Below are 21,032 nucleotides of genomic sequence, written 5' to 3' on the forward strand. Positions count from 1 at the left end.
CTTGCGGCGCTGGGGCCTCCGCGGCCGGGCTCGCTCCTCGGGGGCTGCGCCGAGCCAGAAGCGGCTGGGCGCGGGCTGCCGCCGCGGCGGGGCCGCGCTCCCGGCGCCGCTGGGGCCTCCGGCGGGGAGGGAGGGAGGCCTGGCCCGGCCCGGCCCGGTGCTCCCCGTGAGGGGCGGGGGGAAGCAGAAAAGCCCCATCTCCTCGGCCAGCATCTTTGTTTGTCGGGCCCTGCGGCGGGGAAGAGGAGCGGCGAGCCTCCGGTGCCCCCGTCTCTCTTCGGGGCCTTGCTTCCCAGGCTCTGCCTCCGTTCTCGGCGGGTTTCTTTCACCCCTCGCGGCTGGATATCTCGGTTCCGGAGCATCGTCGGTGCGACCGGCCGGGGCGAGAGCGGGTGGAGGACTAACGCAGAGGAAACAACAGGTCTCCCTTCTCGCCTTCCAGAGCGATACCAGCGCCTTGCTCGTGGGATTATAAATGTTTGAACTAAGCCTCAGGAAACTGAAAGGAGAGCCTCCCGTTGGAATTAATAGAAGAGAAAAGAAGGGAGGCTTTTCCAAATCCTTTACGAGAAAGCTAGTGCCGTTTTCCCATGCTGTCCATACTCTGTTTAATAACGCGATTGTGACCTGAGTGGAATTTACGAGCGATGAACTATTGAAGCTTGTTGCACCACTGCATCAGACTACATTTTTTTTTTTTCTCAGCACATGATTCCCCTATCCCAGCTGTTGCAGGACCTATGGGCCAGTAATAGAGGGATGGGAAGCTGAGACAGTTTATTTTCACATTCTTCTGTTCTGGGGACTTGGCTAGTTAGCTGAAGCTGCTGCTGCTTTTTACTGGATCTGCTCTTTTCTCGGCAGGTTTATTTGTTTTCACGTGCATGGGGTGTTTGAATTAAATAGACATTGAACTAGAGCTGAATGGATGCTTTGCAATCTGAAAGGTTTTTTTGGATAACAAAAAACTACTAAAAACAGAGAAGAACTGGTACTGCAGGAAACCTGGGGCCTGTTTTCCAAGCCTTTTTATTTTATTGAGCAAGGTAAATAACGTAGTGGTGCTGAAAATACAGGGCTTATGGTAATCATGCATGAAAATGTTACAAAGCACTTCAGTCTGTTCCAAGTCTTTCAGGGGATTGAGAGGTCCTGCAGTTATGCTCTGGATCAGTTTAATTGTTCTTTAAAATATTTAGATATGAGTGTGAAATTTAAGGCTGAGAACAAAAACTGTGGTACCTGAGAGGTTGAGAACTATTTTTTCTGATTTGCCTTATGTTCTTGTAGGTTTGATGTTGAGAGAGGCTGTTTGAAGAACTTCAGAAGTCTTGGTGGTTCAGTGAGAGCGTGCAGTAGTTACATTAGTGTTATTTTTCCACGCTTTTTAAAAGCTTGATGCCTTAGTCTCTTGTAAGGATCTGTTAGGGTCTTTTAAAAAGCCTTCCAGTTTAGCAGTAGTACAGTACTTATATTTGCATTGTTAACTGTATTCATCTCTGCCTTTAATTATTTTTGCTTACCTGTACTTTTATTATCCACAGTGACAGCTGCTACCACTTCATAATGAAGTTTTTGCTTTTTATCTTCCTTTACATGTGTATCTCCTGAATTGGACTATTTCGATTCACGACTAATTTACATGCATAGACTTTCTACAGCCAGCATAAGCTCAAAGTACTGTTTTAGATACTATCTTTCTATGTTTCAAGCGTTGGAAGCAGATAATGATTCTCAAAATATGCAGTGTAATCAGTTACTGGTTTAAGTGTATAATTTTTGATGGCGTGCTGCATGCCTTATCTTTGTTTTTTTAAAGATCTCAGCAGCAGTTTACTCTGAACAAAAATATAAATCCATAAAAATGAGATCACAGTTTGAAACATAGCTATAAAAATCTGGTTTTGCAAGAAGTCACAAGATTCTCATTATGAAGTGATGCCCTGATTAAACTGTATACCTTGGTTGTATACCTTTTCTCCTGCAGTCTTAATGAAGTAGTGGCAAACGCTAAGGTGTTGGCAACCTTTGCTGATGCTATCATTAGGAAAGCTAAGTTGGTATTATGGGCAGTATCCAAAGTTGCTTTGCTTATCCTGTTTGGATTTGTTTGACTTAACTTTATGGTTTTTGTTTTGTCTTACTTTGTTTCAAGATGATGTGTGAGGTGATGCCAACCATCAGTGAGGCAGAGATTCCCTCTGGGGGAAATGGAAGCCATGGTTCAGGTTCCCCGTTACAGTCAGATGCAGATTCCCATTTTGAGCAATTAATGGTATCCATGTTGGAAGAAAGGGATCGCCTTCTGGAAACACTAAGAGAAACTCAGGAGACACTAGCATTGACCCAGGGCAAGCTACATGAAGTTGGTCATGAGAGAGATTCCTTGCAGAGACAGCTCAATACTGCACTTCCACAGGTATGGATATTTTGAAAAGAAGGTATTTTTCAATAATTTTTGTATTTTTTGTGGTATTTTGTGGGGTTTTTCTATATTTAATTTACTGAAGAGCCAGGTTATGTTAGGGGAAGGTGAATCTAGCTTAGTACTTCCCTGAAGTATCTGTTGGTGCTTGCTCATTTTGAGAAGGCTGTAAAAGCAGGGCAGGCAGGGAACATCAGCCCTTTCCCTCCACTATGCTTTCCCAGTTTCTGGCATTTCTTTGGCTTAGCCTGAGTGTGGAGACTCTACATCCTTTTGTGAACTTGACGGACTTTCTTCTGTCAGTAGTATTTTTTTATGTTGTTTCTAACTGCCTGATTCATTCACGTGCTTAAGAATTACATACAAGCCATTCTGATACCATTAAGGACTTTGATTTAAAAACTTTGAAAGTTTGACTGCTACATTGTGAATACACACTGAGTCGTCATGGTAGTGTAGAAGTCTGAATGTGGTGTTCAACTCAGTTCCTTTTGGAAAGTTTACATTTGGTGTGGGATTTTTTTTGGCTTGCTAGGAGTTACTGATTATTGACTTCTGGAGGATGCAGTGTACCAACATATAGGGTGTAGTGCTAAAGGTGTTACATCGGGCAGTAGTGGGTAGTTAGGAAAGGTGATTGGTTTTTATCCTTTCTAGTTAAAAAGAATACAACTGAACTTTGAACACTTTGAAAAGCGTTTGGTTGTAGGCAAAGCAGAGGCTGCTTTCAGGTGTCAGTTAACTGTTGATAGCCTTGCACTTTTTGCCATGATTGGTTGTTGTCCCAAGTATATCATGATGATTTTATACTTGCATACGTTATTCCAAGGAATACTTACTATTTTTACAAATGTTTACATATCCTTAAATATTGTAGTTATTGTTTATAGCCTTTAAATCAGTAGTTTTAAACCCTTCTGTTTCCACTGCTCTCATTATAATGTAATCACTCTTGGTATGGTAATCAGTACTGCCAATTACTCAGGGATAGAAACTAAAAAGTAATACATGTAAATCTAGTTGTGTTACAATGGTGTGATGGAAATCAGAAACGAGAAGTTTCCAACCTTTGCTGCTCCCTGTGTTAAATCATGTGCTGCAGGCAAAAATCATTCTTGTTTTTCTGTTGTAATAATTGTGGCTTCTCTTTAGCCGCTATTTCAGGTCTGCTACATTAATGGATGCCATTAACCAATTGTATGATCTGTAAACTGTTGTACTTGAATTTGTGGCTGAGTAGAATCACCCAAGCTCTAAACTGTACTGTTCCTCTTCCCTTTTCAGTTCTCAGCTTTCCTTGCTAAATCTAGTAAGCTACTTAGAAGTAAACATTTCTTGCTAAACATTTCTCAAAAGATTAATGCAGTTAAAAATTCCTATTTTCAAGAATGTCATAATTGTATGGTTTCATGTGAAATCTGTGGAAAAGCAAGTCTCATAGTTCAGTTGAGAGAGAAATTTTACTGTGATTTTATATAGATATACAGCAGTGTATGGATTTTTGTAGATTGCTGTTGAAAAAAACCCTGTTGCCATGGTGTGAAACTGCCACTTTTGTCCTCAGTGGTGCTTAAGCTCAAATGATGGTGGAAGGTGACAATTGATAGTGCTTTCAAAAGTCAAAAATATTTCATTGTTCTTGCTACAATCAGAAATAACCTCTACATTTGACAAGTTTTTGTCATTGTTATGGTAAAGAGTCAGTTACTTTATAGGTAAGTTTCTAGTGAGGTGGAACAATGTGGGTTTTTTTCCTAAAATTCTAGTAAGTGTTCACTAGAAAAACTGTTGGTGACTATAATATTTGAAACTATTCAAACTTTTTTGTTAATTATTTCAAGCTGAGCATTCTTTTGAACTACTGTCTCAAATGACCCATTGTTTAGCTGTGGATTTCAAGAAAGGGTAGAAGCAGGATAACTTTAAATTTACTGACAACTGTGTTACGTTTTTTAGGAGAGAATGTGGATGTCTAATTAACAGAGAAAAGCATTCTAATCTTACATAGATGTGCTTTATGCATTACATTTACACAGACTAAAACTGACAAGTTTTTCTTGTATGGGCAGCTGGAAATGAAATACATCAGCGTTGTCTTGACAAAATAACTGGATTCTTGGCAATGCTTTTTGTTTTCTGGGAGTTACCTTCTATTACAAATTACCCTAGTCAAACTGTACTCTGACCTTGGAAGATGAACTTGATGAAATCAAATTGCTTTGCCAGAACTTCAAATTAATTTTATTCTTCCTAGGGTTTTTCACAGAGAAAATGAAGGCGAACTTTTTACTTCGAGAACTTAGAGAACTTTTATTTTTAATGTAAACACATTCAGTTATGATTTAATAAGGGTCTTAGTGGATTTAATTATGCCCTTTATGTGGCTCCTAGAGTGTATTCTACAAAATTCTGGGTTTGTGTGCTTTAAATTTTATAAGTTAATCTGTGAAACATACAGAACGTTACTGTGTTTGAAAGTTAAATTTTGAACTTAAGGTAGGTGATGTCCAAGTGACTACCAGTTCTTGCTATTAAGGTGTTGCAGGCTAGGGTTCATTTTGCTGGTTGAGTTTCATGTAGATGTTTCTGTAAATGCCTGTTTTGGATAGAGAAGACTAGAGTTTCGTTTACAGAGACTCTGGTACCTAGCACAAAATAAAAGCACAGTTGATGAATTCATAGCAACTTTTTTCCAGATGAAAATTTAATATGTATGTTAAGAATTTTACAAGCTGATGTACAAACGTTATGCTTCTGAAATACAGCAACACTTATTAAGATCCATTGTAATCTTGCGCTTCTAATCTTTTGGTCTTAAATTTATCATACTTTATTTTCATTTCTATGCAAGGTAAAATAAAAGTTACAAGTTTTTTCTGTGTTTGATAGTCCTGTTCAGAATGTCTGTATTCAGTAATGTATATATAGGGGCAGATGGGAACTATGTCAGAGGCTGTGTGTGTCCGTGTGTAAATAAGAACATCTACTGTAATGTACAGTTAAACGTGGAGAAAAGAAAGCTGCCTATAATTTTGGTTTAGCTTTGGCTTTACGAGGTTGCCCATCACATCTTAAAGTGAGTCCAGAGCAGGCCACCTTTAGTTGCTTTCTATCTATAGTAAATACTTTATTATTACTACACACTTCAGTTAAAAATAGTGTGTGTCTGTTTATATTTGTATTCAATTAAATTTAGGTATGTCTCTGGAATGATCTTCCTTAGATAATCTCAGAAATACTGTTCCATGTCTCACATGTAAGAAATATCTAAACACTTGGTCCGAAGACTGCCCTGGTATTGTTTTACAATGATGAACTTAAGAATTGAGTTGCCATTTCAGTAATGATGGTGTTTGGATTTCCTCCAGACAAGTTTTAAATAATACAGGATGTCATAGATGTAGACATGAGGTTTTGAATTGTACATAATATGAAGAACACAGTTGCAGAAAGTACATTAAGTAACGGGCTTGCCAAACTTCGCAGCAGCTGAAATTTCCTTAGCATTTTAAGTGCAACTCCATTTACAGTATTCACAACTGTTCAGCCTTGAGGTGACATAGCTTACACTTCTTGCTCTGGCAAGGTGTGGTACTGGCTTCCAAATTACAGACATTAATCTCAGCAGAGCGCCATGTGTCCAGGAGTGGTAGAGATCCAAAAGGATTTCAGATGTGCAAATGTATGTCAGAGCAGCCATATCCTCCAATTGTCTCTTCCCATTCTGACAGCAAAGATGAACATGACTGTTTCTGTTGCATTTTCAGACAATTTTAGTCTTGTCTATGTTGAGTTTCAGTTGCTAAATCTTACTTGGCTCTTAACTGTTAGTAAATTACTGGATAGATTTGTCTTTATCTACGCTAAGTTAGATGGAGATAGGAGTTAGTGTTCAGAATTCTTCACTGGCTCTGTCAGTAAACCTCAACTTCCCTAACATCTTTGCAAGGCACACAAACAGATAACTTTTGTCCAAAACCTTCAGGATATGAAGTTATCTGAAAATATGTTCTATGATTGGGCAAAAAGAGGAGTAACCACACTTAAATAATATAGTGCAATATATTGAGGACCAAGTTTCTAGCAGTTGCTCTGACTTCTAAGTTTCTCATTTAAATACGTTTGGCTGAGTTTGTTTATTGAAACATCCCACCCTACCCAGCAGACATCTGCTTGCTTATTGTTAGCAAGTTGCTGTTTATATTGTGCTTTTAATTTAGATTATCTTGATTATAAATAGACCTTTTAGCTAGATTAAAATTAGAATTAATTTTAAGATTTCTTGTATTTGAGGATGACCTTTAGTGCTGTTATGATGTCCCACCAATACCTTTAATAAAAAGATTTTATGAAATCAAAAACTATAGTTTTTATTTTCCTTAGTGGGAGGAATGTTTTGGTGACTAAACAGAAATGCTTTTTGTTTGTTTTTAATAGTGGATGTAGCCCTGAAAGATGAGCTAGTGATTATTTTTTCCTACTCTTCTGTTACTATGTACGAATGTCTGATAATGGGTTTATTAATGTTTGGCATGCTGTAGTCTACCTTGCAGTCTAACTAACAGGCTGTATGTAAGCTTGGGTGGAAAAGAGCTGTAATCAAAACAAGCTGTTTTAAAAATAAATGGTATATTTAGAACCAGGTGAACTTCACATACATATTTATCTATGCTAACTTGCCTGTAGCCTCTTGTACAACAGGTAGTGTATTTTGGTATTCTGAGAATTCTTCGTCCGCAAGGCCTTCTGTTTTTCCTCTGTTCTTTTTAAGAGTCTAACTGAAAACTACTTTAAAGGCGTTTGTTTGCAAGACTTAAAAGATTCAGTGTGGCTACATAGTTGCCATTTTCATCTAGATTTTTTTTTTTTTTTTAAAAAAAATCTCTTGGAGTTTTATTTTTTAGGATAAATATGAATTAAGAATAGGCCCCACCCCCCAGGTTCTTAGTGTTTTAACATCCACTGGCCTGTGACTTCGGTTTTTCCTTTCTGGTATTTATTTAAGAGAGATGGATGTTGGTTTTATTCACTATAGGATTTGATCTTAGAATCAAGAGTACATGTTTGTGTTTTCATATATCGCTTATAGTTAACAATGTTGTCAGAGAACTTGAATCTTTGGAGAGAACATTTTAGCTATCTGTTAGTAATTTTGGTTTTTGCTATTCCTAAATTAGCACTCATCCCAGAACTCAATGTACTTCACACTTTAACTTAATTTTGCTTTTTTTATTTTAGTTTTCCTGCTTTAAAGGAGTATGATAGAGGTCTTCATGTAAACTGCTTTTAGTAATTTAGGCAGCTTAAGTCACTTAAGTTTGTAAGGCTGACTGGTATCTGTTGACATATATTAGAAAATACTTATCATAATCTATTGTGCATATGGATCTCAAGCTACAAATACTGAGAAGGGATAAATCTGCATTGTGTGTGTCAGGTAATCTGGGTGTTCATAATTTTTCAAGTGTGTTTTTTTGTACGCCTGCCTGTGAATTCCCCAAGTGTAAGTGGGGAAACGTGTGGCAATTCTTGCCAGGAAAAATGTTTTCACATTCTCCAGGCTGAAAGAAGAATAATTATTTTGCTGTCAAGTGGAGCGAGTTTTTTTATTCAACTTGACTTTTTCACAGGAGTGCATAGAAATACTGTTTCTGCATTTTGTAAACTCCAGATGATTGTGTAGTGAGCTGAATACGTATCTCTAGGTCACTTGAGGAGATTACTCTCCCTAGTTCATACGTTCAGAATTGGAGGACTACTGTGATTACAGTATTTGTTAATGCTCAGTTTCATTCTGATGTGTTGTTTTCCTTTAGGTTCTCTCTGAATTGATGTGAATAATTAACTTTTTTTTTGCCTATGATCTTTATCTATTTCAGACTTTACCTTGGGTTTCATGTAAGCTCTACTGAGCTTCTTTTCTTCTGATTGGTGTGACAAGGCTCTGTGGCCTGTTCCTACAGTGCTAGAGCTGTAACATTTTTAAGAAGAGAAGCTTTGCTGCTTAATCTTCTCTTCTGCTGTTCCACTGCCTTGAACTTTGCTCATGTGTTTATGTTCGGGTCTACTCAGGATATAGTTTTTGAAGATTGTAGTGAAAATCTTAATGGGAGTACAATTTTGGTTGCATTTGAAATATACGATGACTTTTGATGGGTACATATGAATAAGAACAGTCAACGTATCTTTTCCTGTAGTTCTTCTCTTTTATAGTTATGTTTTCAGAAATATAAATGTTTAGAAATAGTATTTTGTTTTAGAACTTCTATGAAGTGATCCAAGATTCCTTAATTAAAAGATCCTTACATTACCAGTATTAGGCATAATCAGGTATCTTCAGCACAGATCTTAAACAAGGACCATCACTTGCTTAAAGGGCCATGTGGAAAAAAGCTTGAAAAATTTGATATGCACGTCCTTGTAGTTTTGTTGAGGAGAGAAAAGAGCTTCTGCTTGGAGAATAAACAAGTGTTTTCTGTTTGTTGTGATAGGAAAATGGGCAGTCATTGATTTTTGTTTCTTAAATTTTTAAAATTTTTAAAAATTTTTTTCCCCCCCCTTCAGAACAGTAGTCTTTATTTGGGTATGCTCTGAGCCATGTTGCATTGCGCCTTACTCCTACTGCTAGTAGATTGTAGAGTTTGGTATCTAATTCTGTTTCACATTCAATTGTCTAGAAATATTCTGAAGCACAGTGCTTTTTTTTTTTTTTAATCTGACCTCCCATATAAATACATATGGAATTTGGTTCTGTTCAGTTTAAAATATGCATAGGGAAACATAATTTTTAAATGCATATTTAGCTTTTATAAAGAATTACAGGGTAGAATATCTGGTAAAAAGGAGTAAAGAATATAGAACACAGGTTAATAAACTCTTTACTTGCAGAAGTGAGATTTTTTTTCCCCCCACCTCAAATTTACAGAACAGCACACAGTATAAGAATATAATTAATTAAGCTTAGATTGCTGAATAATTTGCATCATTAAAAAAAACCACCCCACAAAACAAAACCACCTTAAGATGTGCAGTTTAAACAAAGAATTTTTGTGTTGACCTGTACAAAGTTTAGACTGGCTCGATGTATAGCTGAAAGGTCTAACTATGGGTGTTCCTGTAAAGAAACTACCTTGCAGTTGAAGTTTATTAATCATTGTCTTCTCAATATTGACAATCTTCTGTAATGAGAAATGGTGTCCTGAATTTCTTGAAAAGGAATTTTGCCTGCCCAAATCCTTGGTGTAGAAGCTAAAACTTTCTTTAATGTGGAGAGGGCTCATTCAATAAAGCGAGTACCATTATTTTAACGGTACTGGATCCATGGTCATCTCAGTAAATAGTAACCAATTTTGTTAGGCTGTTTTAGTACTATTTCTGTATTTTCAAGCATGATCATGAAACAAGCCACTGAAAAGGGAGAGAGATACCTGAAAGTGGAATTGCTTGTTTGATTTATTGTGTGCTTCACAGAATGCTTGATATGAAAGTCTTCCCATTGTGTAAATCAAAATTGTTTTATAAAAGAAAATAGGAGGAAAAGGGAATTCTGCTGTATGCATCTGAAAGGGCTTCTGTATTAATCAGTGGCAGGCTTTAAATTGTGGATTTGTGGGTTTGAGTTGTGGATTCTCAAATGTCTTATGTGAGCCTGTCAATAATAATATAGCAATATATACTTTTGCCAATAGAAGGTCATAGCCAAAGCTTTCCTTTTCTTTGCACTCCTATCCATAAATGGGAAATCTGCTAGCCAGAACGGTGCTCTGTAGCATGGTGGGGTTCATGGGTCTCCATTAACCTTGCTGAATGAATAATACTGGACCTAAATTCTGTTACTAGCTGTCCTTTTCACTGTAGTTTGTGCTTGAGTAGCACTTGTGGATTTACTGTTCCCAGTGGAACCTGAACTCTGTGTAATTTTATATTCTTTAAGGTTCTGTTGTGTATCATATTTAAAGTCCTGACTGACATCTCACGCTTGAATCTCTTGCTTCTAGGATTTAAGACATGGGGTACCTTTTGTGGTTTTATTTGGAAACCCGGAAATAAATGAAACTTTTGACCGAAATCAAAGGTCATTTAAAAATGTAAATGGATTCTGTTGCTCAGAGTTACCTGTAGTACTAGAAGTTCTTCACATAATCTAGTTATGGGTGTAAAGGATGACTACACCTGAGAGACCAAGGTTGGAACAGCGGAGCATGTATGGAGAGCGGTCTTGGATGTATGGGTGAATCTGGTTGGGATTTTTACATGTTTACGCATGTCTTAGGTAAACTTGAGAATATCTCTTCAAAGCTCTCTATTTGCTTTATTACATTTGGGTGAATGACTAAAAATTTGGTTTAGATAACTTCAGGGATACCTTGGGATACCACTGTGAATCTTTTTTTTTTAATTTGTTCCTGAGTAATATATATTTTCATGCAATATTACCACCTTTTTGTAGTTCATGGGGAAAAGGTTTGGAAGGTCATAACGCTGTTTTAGCTTTATGTTGAAGAACAGGAGGCAGGTGCATCTAGTAATTTGTTTCTTTTAGAACATGCAACTTGAGTTTTCAGAATGTCTTTTGAGGGTGTGGTTCAACAACATTATCTTCCAAAAGCTGAGCCATTGTTTTAAGAAATCTGGAATTACTTCATGTAAAGTGGAAATGAAAAAGCTTTTTAGGATTTTCGCTCTCCCTGCTTGACCATGCAGGAAGGAAGCTGTCCTTTTCCCCTCAGTAATCTTATTTATGCTGATACTTGCATTGGTGTAACTCTGATCCCCTGTTGGAACTGTAGTCTTTAGAGACTATGTAACACTCTTCTGTATTTTGTGCAATGGTTATAAAAGATTAACTCCTGGGAGGTAGTAGAGGAGAAATGGGCCAAGTATGGCTTTCTCTCAACTGAGTAGGAGGCTGCAGAGTTTCCCCAGTTGCGTAGTCTTTCCCTTGTTTGTAGCCCAGTGTGGAATAGGGGCTTCTTCCTCTCCTTAGACCAGGTTCCTCACCGTTCCATCTTTCGCTTCAGCCTTTGTTACTGGTTACAGCATATTCACAGACTGTTCTTGTCTCTCTTTTTTTTTTTTCCTCCCCCTTCCCTTCCTTTTAGTGTTGTTCATATCCCTGGTTTTGTTCTGTGATGTAACATGCTTTTTAGGTTCAGGTAGTTACAAAGTTTGGAACTGTTCATTATGGGTATCTTCTGTGGCAGACAAAAAATTACTTTGAACATTAAAAAAAGCTTATACACACCCACCCCCCCACCCCCAACAACTCTTTGACACTTAATCTATGTTGCTAAGTTTTTCTGTGTTTAAATACCAGACTTGTCTGTTCTAAGACCTGAGACTATACTCCTTTTGCATGGGCTTTAGAGTTGCCTTTATTTGTAAAAATTAAACAACTTTTCCATAGAATGGTCCAGTTGCATTTATTCTGAATACTGAGAATTTGGATATATTTAGCTTCAGTTAGCCGAGTAAATTTGCTTAGTATGTAAACTGAGGTGACAGAGTACAAAGAAATAGAAAAATAAAATATAAAGAGCCTGTAAGTTGAATTTTCCTGCTGAAGACATGTATCTGTTCTCATTGAGTATTACTTGCTTAAACAAGTTTGAAATTATAAGACTGAAGTGTTCATCACTTGGCAAAAAAAATAAATATATATATAATAGGAGAGCACTGAGGGGGAAGTACATGTTGATGCTTGTTTAATGAGGGCGGCTTGGCCAGCCTTATTCAGATATTCCCAAGCATTCCCTTTTAACATAGTGTGAAAAACGTACTTTACAACTACTAGCCACAGAACTAAACCTGACAACTAGAGGCCAAGATGAATGATTAGAATAGGGCAGGGCACTGCCTCAGCTGCTGCTTACAGTTTTTGCAAGCAGAAGTATCTTGTCGCTGAAATAATCATGCATGATGGATCTTGTCCTGGATCTATTTCTAAAAAATAGTGAAGTATTAGTCATGTGAGGATTAATTTTTTTTTTTAAGCACACTAGAACACAATATTTAGGATTAAGTAATTTTTAATTCATAAAAGTTGTAAGAATTTAATATTAAATGTCAGCTGAGCCAGAATTGTGCTTTTTCTTGCGAGTGTGGTATGTTTAGAGTTCATATACAGAAAAATAAATTTTTTTTCTTGCCCAAGGAAACTGACAGTTCAATGTTGTTTACAACTTAAAAGATCTTGCTGTAGCTTTTGTAGTAGCTGCTCAGCCTCCATAATAGGGGGTTCCAGGAAAAATTCTGAACTTGTAAATTTTCTCAGCATATCTTGCAGTTGTTCTATGGTTTGGCATTTTTGAGGAGCATTGTATGCTGTGAAATCCTGTATGGGTTCCCAGGAAATCTTGACCAGCTTTATGTGGAGAGGAAAAACTTCAATGAAATCTCTATAGTGTCATATTAAAGATGGAGTCTGGTTTTGTCCCATACCTTGTCAAACTGGTAATACAAGATTCTTCCTCTTTAATTAAGTACAACTGTATTCTCCTTTTGCCACAGTGGGTATGGGTGTGGGTAGGTTTCTTCACTGACATGGACTCCAAAAATGGAGATGCCTAAAGCTACAACTAAGAAGTTGTGCTACTACTTACTGTATTAGTTACTAATCAAAATAAGACTAGGCTAGGGGTGCAGGAATGTGGTAATTCATATTGTGAAACCCTTAGAATTCACTGATTCAGAGGGTAACTGAGAGGCATTTGTTTTTCTAACACCCCCCAAGTATTGTAAACTTATTTCTGTATTAAGGTAAACTATTCTCCTGGAATATTGGTACTTGGACTAGTAGAGTATTGGAAAGGATTATTCTGTTATTGACCAGTCTCAACAGTCACAGTTCTGCACGAAGTAGTAAGACACATCCCAAGTTGAAAAGCCTGTTTTTCAATGATGACTAAAGTTTTCCTGATACATATTTTAGCTGATCTTGTACATTTTTTCCAAGTTGAACAAGCTTGGTATGGTTTTGAATACTTTAGTGCTGTATCTGCCCTTTCAGGGAACGTATTCATGTACATCCAAGAGCAGCTAAGGTGGAACTCTTTGCATAACCACCACAATGAAGAGATTCTAGCAATGTGATGGAAGGTTTTTTACTACCATTGCATATGAATAGATGCTAAGTTGCATGCAAGTCTGAAGAGCGATTCTGTATTTCCTATGCTTGCTGCTAGACAGCTGCTATCTTACAGCTGTTCTAATGGTTCTACTTTTGGACTCCCTTACTCAGAAGATTCACAGTGTTGCCTGAGTAGGGACAACATTTTAAAAGTATTTTACAAAGACAAGAGAAGAAAATAGCTTAAAACTAGAAACTGGTGTTTCTAGTTAGTGTTCAGTTTGTTCATTTCTTGTTAATCCTCTGCATTCTGTTAAGTTTCAAGGTAGCCCCCCCAGTTGAATATTTGGAGAAAGCCTTTGGGAAAAAATAAGTACTTTGGTATAGTTGTTCACTGGTTCAATATGTAATCCTTGATACACATCTGTAGCTTTAGAAGTAGTTTAAAAGGCTGTGTTGAAAAGGCTTTGGTAAAAATGGGTTGTGTCCACTCTGGGTTAACTGAACTGAAAATACACTCTGTGTGATCTGCCATACTTTGAACAAGCCTCAGATGCCAGCAATGATTTGTTGAGGTTGATGAAAAGATTAACAAACTACGTGGAGAAATTATGGATTCTTAGCCTTTCAAAGATTGCAAGGCAAGTTGGCCTACGGGAAGATGCTTAGCAAACTGCAGGTTGTTAGACTGGAAGAGAAGTAACTGAGTGAAATTTTCTGACTTATTTGAACAACTTAATTTCTCTTTCCTTAATTTCACACACCTACAAAGAGGTTGTAGGCTGCAGCTGTGGCTTATTTTTGACTTCCAGCACATTACCAGCAAACAATCTTGTAGAGATCATTTGTTGCATAGATGATTATTGTATTCACTGTGGTGTATATAGGTCTAATTAATGGTGGAGCTTGGAAGATCCTCAGCGATTGGCATGTGTACTTTGCCGTACAAAGTATGGTATATAATCAGTGATTGTTTGCTCTCCAGTGATGCACAAAGATACATTTCTGCATGAGGCTTTGCCCCTAGACTTGTATACATAACAGCTCTGTTTTGCTGGGTTTAGAGAAAATTAAATGCAAGAGTCTAGGCAGTAATGATTTTGCTAGTCTGGGTGGTTTATACAGGCTGTAGTTAATGATTTGAGTGTAGGTGGCTCCTGTTTGCCTGTCTTCTACTTATGCTTTGCTCTGTGTACTAGGGTTTACAGGCTCACTTTCCAAACTGTTCTGTAGTGTGTATGAAGTTTGAGCATTGATTAATGTGGTGAAAGGAAAACCTCTGATCCTTCAAGGAGTGAGAGGTTGGATCCAGCCATGTTTGGGTTCTGGTACTTTTACAGCCCCCACCCCAAATAGGACATGTGTATCAGAAATGTGTTGGAGCAGGAGAAGGAACATGAAACTGATGTGTTTCTGCCTCCCTTTTCCTGTTACTTCTGCATTCCTCTTGCAAAGCTGCCAAATACCACCCTTCTTCATTTATGTTTTCTTGCACTTCATCATGCAGTGTTTCCTGAAAGCTCCTAGCAATGAAGTCGGGATTTAGTGCTTTGTAGTTCAGGCTCAGTGAATGCTGTGCATAAATTTAAGAAACTCAGGATGGTAGCTGGAAACCTATTTATTACCATGGAGACTTGGTCTTACTATAAGCTTTTCCATTTTGCTCTTGGGCATATGTTTGGTACCTACTGGCTGTGAGTTAAGAGCTCTCTTGCTCATTACTTGTCAAGCTAGGTAGTTGATTCTACTTTCAGCTCCAAAGTGGACTGGAAACAGCAAGTTTCATTCCAGAGCAATAACATTATGCAACTGTAAACACTTTAAAACTTAATTGCCTGTTTAGGATTGAGCAGTGTTAATGACAAAGCCTAGATAGGTCAATCCAAGAAGTAAGCTTGAAGAATACCATACTAAAAAAGAGGGCTGGAATGATAAAAAGTTACTCAGGTTTAGTATTAGTCACTGACTGTCATCTGGCAGCAATATTCACTTGAGTGTTTTCATGCAGTGTTACAGTTTTTGCTAGAGGGGAAAAAAAGGGGTTTTTTTTGAGTCAAGGAAAATATAAACTTCTGAGAGTTAACCAAAGGCAGTATTAAACATTAAAAACTATCTCAATGCCAGTAGTTGGAATATAAGAGTTTTTTAATAGCAAAGAAATCTACACCTCTGTTTTGGTAGTGGTCTTTTGAGTTATAAACCATGTTATGCATAAGGAGAAATAGGAAAGGAGATTGATACATTAATTACATTATAAACTACAGTGTATTGTCACTCTGGTGGGTAGTTAGCTCTAGTTGGAAAAGCAGCTACTTCAAGCATGAAAAACCTTTCAGTGCTCTGAAACACAAGTGTTTGTCATATTTTAATATTACTTCAAGCATTTTCTTACATTCCCTTCTGAGTCGTTGGGGTTTTTGAGAACAAAAGATAAACTTACTTCATAGAACTGATTCTCATAATGCTTGAAATAAGTTTTGTGGTTTTAGGTTAGAAAATCCAGGCTGCTTGATAGGTGTTAGAAATTAATTTCACTAGATGAAAAGCAAAATATTTTTCTTTACACACTGTAGACTGATATTTCTCTTTCCCATTAGCACATGCCAGAGATACGGAAAAGTTGAAAGCAATCTGATTTATTATGCTGAACAGGTAAAGCATAATTTGTATTGTCTTCTGGATTTGTTAAAAGTGTGTGTAACTGTGTTTTCTTGGAAGCTTGGATTTAATGATTAAAACATTTCAATTCTTTTTGGTTTTAACTCTAAGTACCCTTGAACTATTTAATAATTCAGGCTGTTAGATTGAAAAAAACCACACCACTAAACTGGTGTGACTTAAGAGGTACAAAAATTTGCTTGCTAGGAACTTTCAAACATATTGGGGATATTGGTAACTTTGTGCTACTTAAACCCCTTAGGCTTAAAATGAAGTGGTTATGAAATACCCTGTTAAGCTTAGATATTTAGGTTTTCTTTGATTGTTTTGTTTAAGGCTGTATACAATTTGTCATTTCCATGCATGCATCATTTGGAGTAATTGTGGTTTATACGTAGTATAAATAACATGATGGAAACTTCAAATTCCGTTGGTTTCTCATCCCCGATGGCCTGCACTTTCCTCAGTTGTTCTCATGGTCTCTTCAGCTTCTCAGACTTTTGAGGGGGGGGGGTTTGATATGCAGGCTACAGAAGAGAATGTTAACAGTAAAACAGCGTATTACTTGAAGATTAAACAGATAGATTCCACTCACATATTTCTGGCAGAGATGTTCCTAAAGATGCAACAGTTGTATCTTCATCCTTGTATTGCCAGAAGATACTACTTTAATAGTATTTAATAATATTTTCTGTGATGAATTTAACATAGGTTTATTTTTTTGTATCTTTTCATCCTTTAAATCCTTTCTGGTCATGTTGTTACCTGTGATCCAAGATTCCTTGTGCACTCAAGACTGGTGTTGCATTTTATTGTGGAATAAATTTTTTTGCTTGAGCAAATTCCAAGCAAACTTACAGTTCTTTGACTGCAGAGCATCCCTAATACACAGTTTATGTTAATAGACTTTCAGGGATTACCTCTGTTTCTTTCAAGCTTTACTGTAAGTTAAATACTGTCTTTCCTGTCATGTAGCATTTACTGGATTTTGATGTATCTGTGGAACCTATAAATTACACTTGTAATAAACATGAGGAGAACCTGCTCCCTGAAAGCTCTAATATTCTGGGACTGAGATCTTGCAAGTAACCAAGTGGCTGGCAGCTTGTCAGCTACACGTGAGCTGATCCAACTTTTGGAAGAAAGTTTATGTTGTGGCCTCTAAAATACTGAAGGTTGAAGGTTGGTTTTGAAGGCTAATATAGAAGAAATGCTATTGCTTTAAAAAATCATGGAGTTTGTGGACTAAAAAAACACCAGAAAATGTATTACTGAATAACAACAAACTTCATCAGTTTAGCTTTTTGTTGAGAGTATTTATTTCTGACGGCAAGAGTGTCATATCTGGAATAATTCAGTTGGTTCAGAAAGATACTTTCTTCAGTAAACATTTTGGTTTAGTATAGCATATGGGTGTTTGTCAGTATGTTCTAATCAACAGGAGCTATTTACCTAGTATATTTGGCACTCTGATTCTTGTAAGTGCTCTGAAGTGCTTATTCTGAATCCCATTCTTGTCAGTCCTCAGAGTTGGGTATTTATTATTTTGATGGCAACTAGAAGCAAAGGAGAACTTCATTCTGATGTTCTCAATCTTCTCATTCATTATAGAAAAGTAATACAGCTTTCTGATAAGTAGAAAAGTTTCTCAGGATTTTTCTTTTTCCTTTAATTCATTCTGTACATTCATCTAATGCCAAGGAAGAAATTATGAAACAACTCAAACTTTTCTGAGATGATAAAGTTGCAAAGAGTTTCTCTCCTTTTGAACTGCTTGAGGAAATCACAAATTGTTTACTGTTGAAGCTAAGTATTAAAACTAGAAAGGACATGTCTTTTGGCAGTGTCAGCTGAAACTAAGGACATTCAAGTGTTCTTTATTGGGCAGCTTCTGGGACTCAAAGCAACCATATTTTGTCAAAACAAACAGCAATGGAGGTATTATGCAAAGCCAGGAATACATGTCAGTCTGTTTATGCAGCAGCAATGTGAATTCCTGTGTGCATTGTTCTTTTTTGGGTCATCTGACAGTGTAATGGTTTGTGTCGTAGTTATGATATATTTGTGCTACAATTTCTATTTGCACAGAAGTATGAAATGGAATAGAACTGTGTGCACTATAATCATTTGAAGAGTGAATAGGCTTCCTTTCAAATATACAGCTGTTTTTCAGAAGATGAAGCTCATACGTGTCTTAGATAAGAAAAGGTACATTAATGCTATACATTGATTTTAAGTTGAGAAAGGATGACGAAACAGTGCCTGGTAGTCTACTGCTTTCTTTATCCTGTTCCCAAGACTTGAGGTAGAGACTGGAAAAATATGGAATATTCCATGTCAGTCTGATGTCCTTTGGAGAACTGTGTAATGTTGATGATTGTAAATGTTGATGTTTGTATTTTGAAGTTTTTTAAAATTATATTGAAAATGGCAAAAGCACCACCAAGAAAATAAGTTCATAGAAAGCTCTTTTGCAAATACTTTGAGTCTATTAGTACTTCTAGTAGTTTCAGTAGTACTTAATTATCAATTACATAAAGATAAGTGGGGAAGCCTGTGAAGAACTGCAACTTTGGAACCATGTTCTGGTTTACCTAAGTTTGTATTGGAGCAAAAGGGATGTGTGCCATCAGTTGCCTGGGAGTCTTGGAAGCTGCCACAGGTGGGATGTTGAAAGGTACAGGAAAAGTTCGGACACAAAGGTGCATTCTGCAGGGAAAGCTCATAGTTAAGTCAGTTTTTCCATCACCTGCTGTGATGCTTGAAGTAGGTTTTTTCCTGTCTTGGTTTACCTTGCACTCAGGAACTTTCTGTAGTTTGTTTTGTGTGTTTAGAAGTTCCAGTAGCTATATTTACAGAGCAGTTTGTTTTAATAAGTGTATTTCCAGGGATTTTTATGTGAAAATAATAGGCCAGGGTTTTTTTTAAGGATGCAAATGGAATACTACAGTGAAACGTGTATGTGAGTGTAATTCTTAAGTATGTTAAAGAAATCAAATAAATTTTTTTTAGTAATTGGAAAAGAAATATAGGCTTTTCTGCAGTCATCTGCTGATTAACTAGGGGGACTATACTGAATCTTTTTTCCAATGAACAGATTTTTATTTAGGAAGAGGGATTATGGAGACGGAGTCTCCATCTGTGATGGTGGTATTACTGTCTTTTTCATGGTATCTTTTAAAAGCCTAATGCATTAGTAATTCCAAAGGAGTTCACTATAGGTATATGTTGTGCAATATATTTTTTCTCTTTTCAGTCACATGTATGTTTTAGAATAAAATTTACCACATTAATCTTGGAATTTGTAGACTGTGTCTTTTGACTATGTCTGCTTATTTTATCTGTGTGTTGGAATTTGCAGATATGCTAGTGTAATTAGTTGATGTGTCCTTTTGTTTTTAAGCATGTATTTTCTGTCACTTTGAATTTTACTGCAAAATAGCTGCATCTTAAGCTGTTACTTGATATGCAGCTATTGTCTGTTAAGTAGTATATCTTGCAGAGTTTGGAAAATTTGGAGAAGCAGCATTTGTGCACACAGTGTGTTTCCACAGTATTATGTTGTTCTTAGTTGGCTGTTTGGCTTGTTCATCTTGATCATCACAAGTTCAGCTGTACTAATCTACTGTTTATTAGACATCACTTTTGTTTATTAGTGTTTTCTTTATTTTAGACAATAGAGAAGACTAATTTATTTACTAGTATTTCAATGTTTTCTTATACAAATGCTTCTGAAGTGGTCACTGGCCATTGGAGTGACCAATGCATATTTATTTTCACATTCTAAGTTGCATTGATGACACAAGAGTGTCTTTTTTTTCTCCCCTGTTTCCTACAGATCCCTCTTCTAAAGCATGGACTTGTTTACATTCACACTTACTGTTAATAAAACTTTCTAATATGGCTCACATTACGACTTAAATTTTGCCAGAGTAAGTAGGTAGATAAGGTTATTCTCAGTATTTGCTTAGAAATGTGGTGTATAGTTGCATCTTTTATTCTATCCAGAGTATGCTCTGATAGAAAGTTTAAATGCCTTTTATGTTGAGTATTTTTGGTGAGGCTGTTGATAGAGTGGAAATGGTGTAGGGTGTAGTGGCTCTTTCAGATACTCAGTACAATCGTACCTTCCTGACAGAAACCCAAAGATGTAGAAATATATTCTTTAATATTGACTAGTCTCAATGTTGACAGTAGTAATAAACATGCTGTAACTGATGTGAGTTAGCTTAATTCCTGTTCCCTGATGACTTTTCACTGTATGTACTATTTTACTTTGGTTGAGTTCTGTTTGGTGAAAGTTTTATTGAATTTGTAGGGAAAGCCTTTTGAGGACTTTGAGCCCAAGGGCTTGGCTTTCAGAAAATTCTGATTCTAATCCTTTGAGATTTCTAGCAGGACTATAGGGGAAAGGACTGTTTCAGTTCTGGTGAGATTTGAAAGTAGGTGTAAGTTAAATTCCTTATGTAGCTTAAGTAGATGAATACAGGTAAAGGTTCAAGTCCTCCAGTGGTGAAGCTTGAAGAACACTCAGTAATAAAGAAGTAACCTGTGTATTCTGGTAGATGCCAGGGTTATGCATTGTCTCTCACAATAAATACTGACTTGCAATTTGTCATGTTTTGCTGGTTCTGTATTTTACTGTGCTTAGTGCTCTGTTTTTTCATGTCTCCCTCAGCAATCATTTAAAACAAAACAAAACCCAACTTTTGGAAACAATAACAAAGTGCATTACAAATAGGTTTTTCCCTTCACTTACCAGGTATACCCCAACTCAGATATTTGCCTTGAGAGACAAAGAGTTTTCAAAAGTACTGGTCAAACATCTTTTATCTTTACAGTTGACAGTGTAATGGTTTTAAGTGAACTTAGGCCTGCTTA

The 21,032-nt window shown here is 36.8% G+C and overlaps 1 protein-coding gene across 11 annotated transcripts in view; it reads left to right on the forward strand.

The window, feature by feature from the left end:
* PPFIA1 (PTPRF interacting protein alpha 1) overlaps window positions 1–21,032 on the forward strand; it is a 59,012-nt gene continuing 37,980 nt past the window's right edge. For all 11 annotated transcript variants that reach the window (XM_074884408.1, XM_074884411.1, XM_074884409.1 and 8 more), the window contains exons 1-2: window positions 1–1,046; window positions 2,156–2,419. In XM_074884408.1, coding sequence (XP_074740509.1) covers window positions 2,156–2,419 — 264 coding nt within the window. In that variant the 5' untranslated portion in view covers window positions 1–1,046. The remainder of the gene's footprint in view (window positions 1,047–2,155; window positions 2,420–21,032) is intronic.

The sequence above is a fragment of the Strix uralensis genome, chromosome 15, assembly GCF_047716275.1.
Source record: "Strix uralensis isolate ZFMK-TIS-50842 chromosome 15, bStrUra1, whole genome shotgun sequence".
In the NCBI taxonomy this organism is placed as follows: Eukaryota; Metazoa; Chordata; class Aves; order Strigiformes; family Strigidae; genus Strix; species Strix uralensis.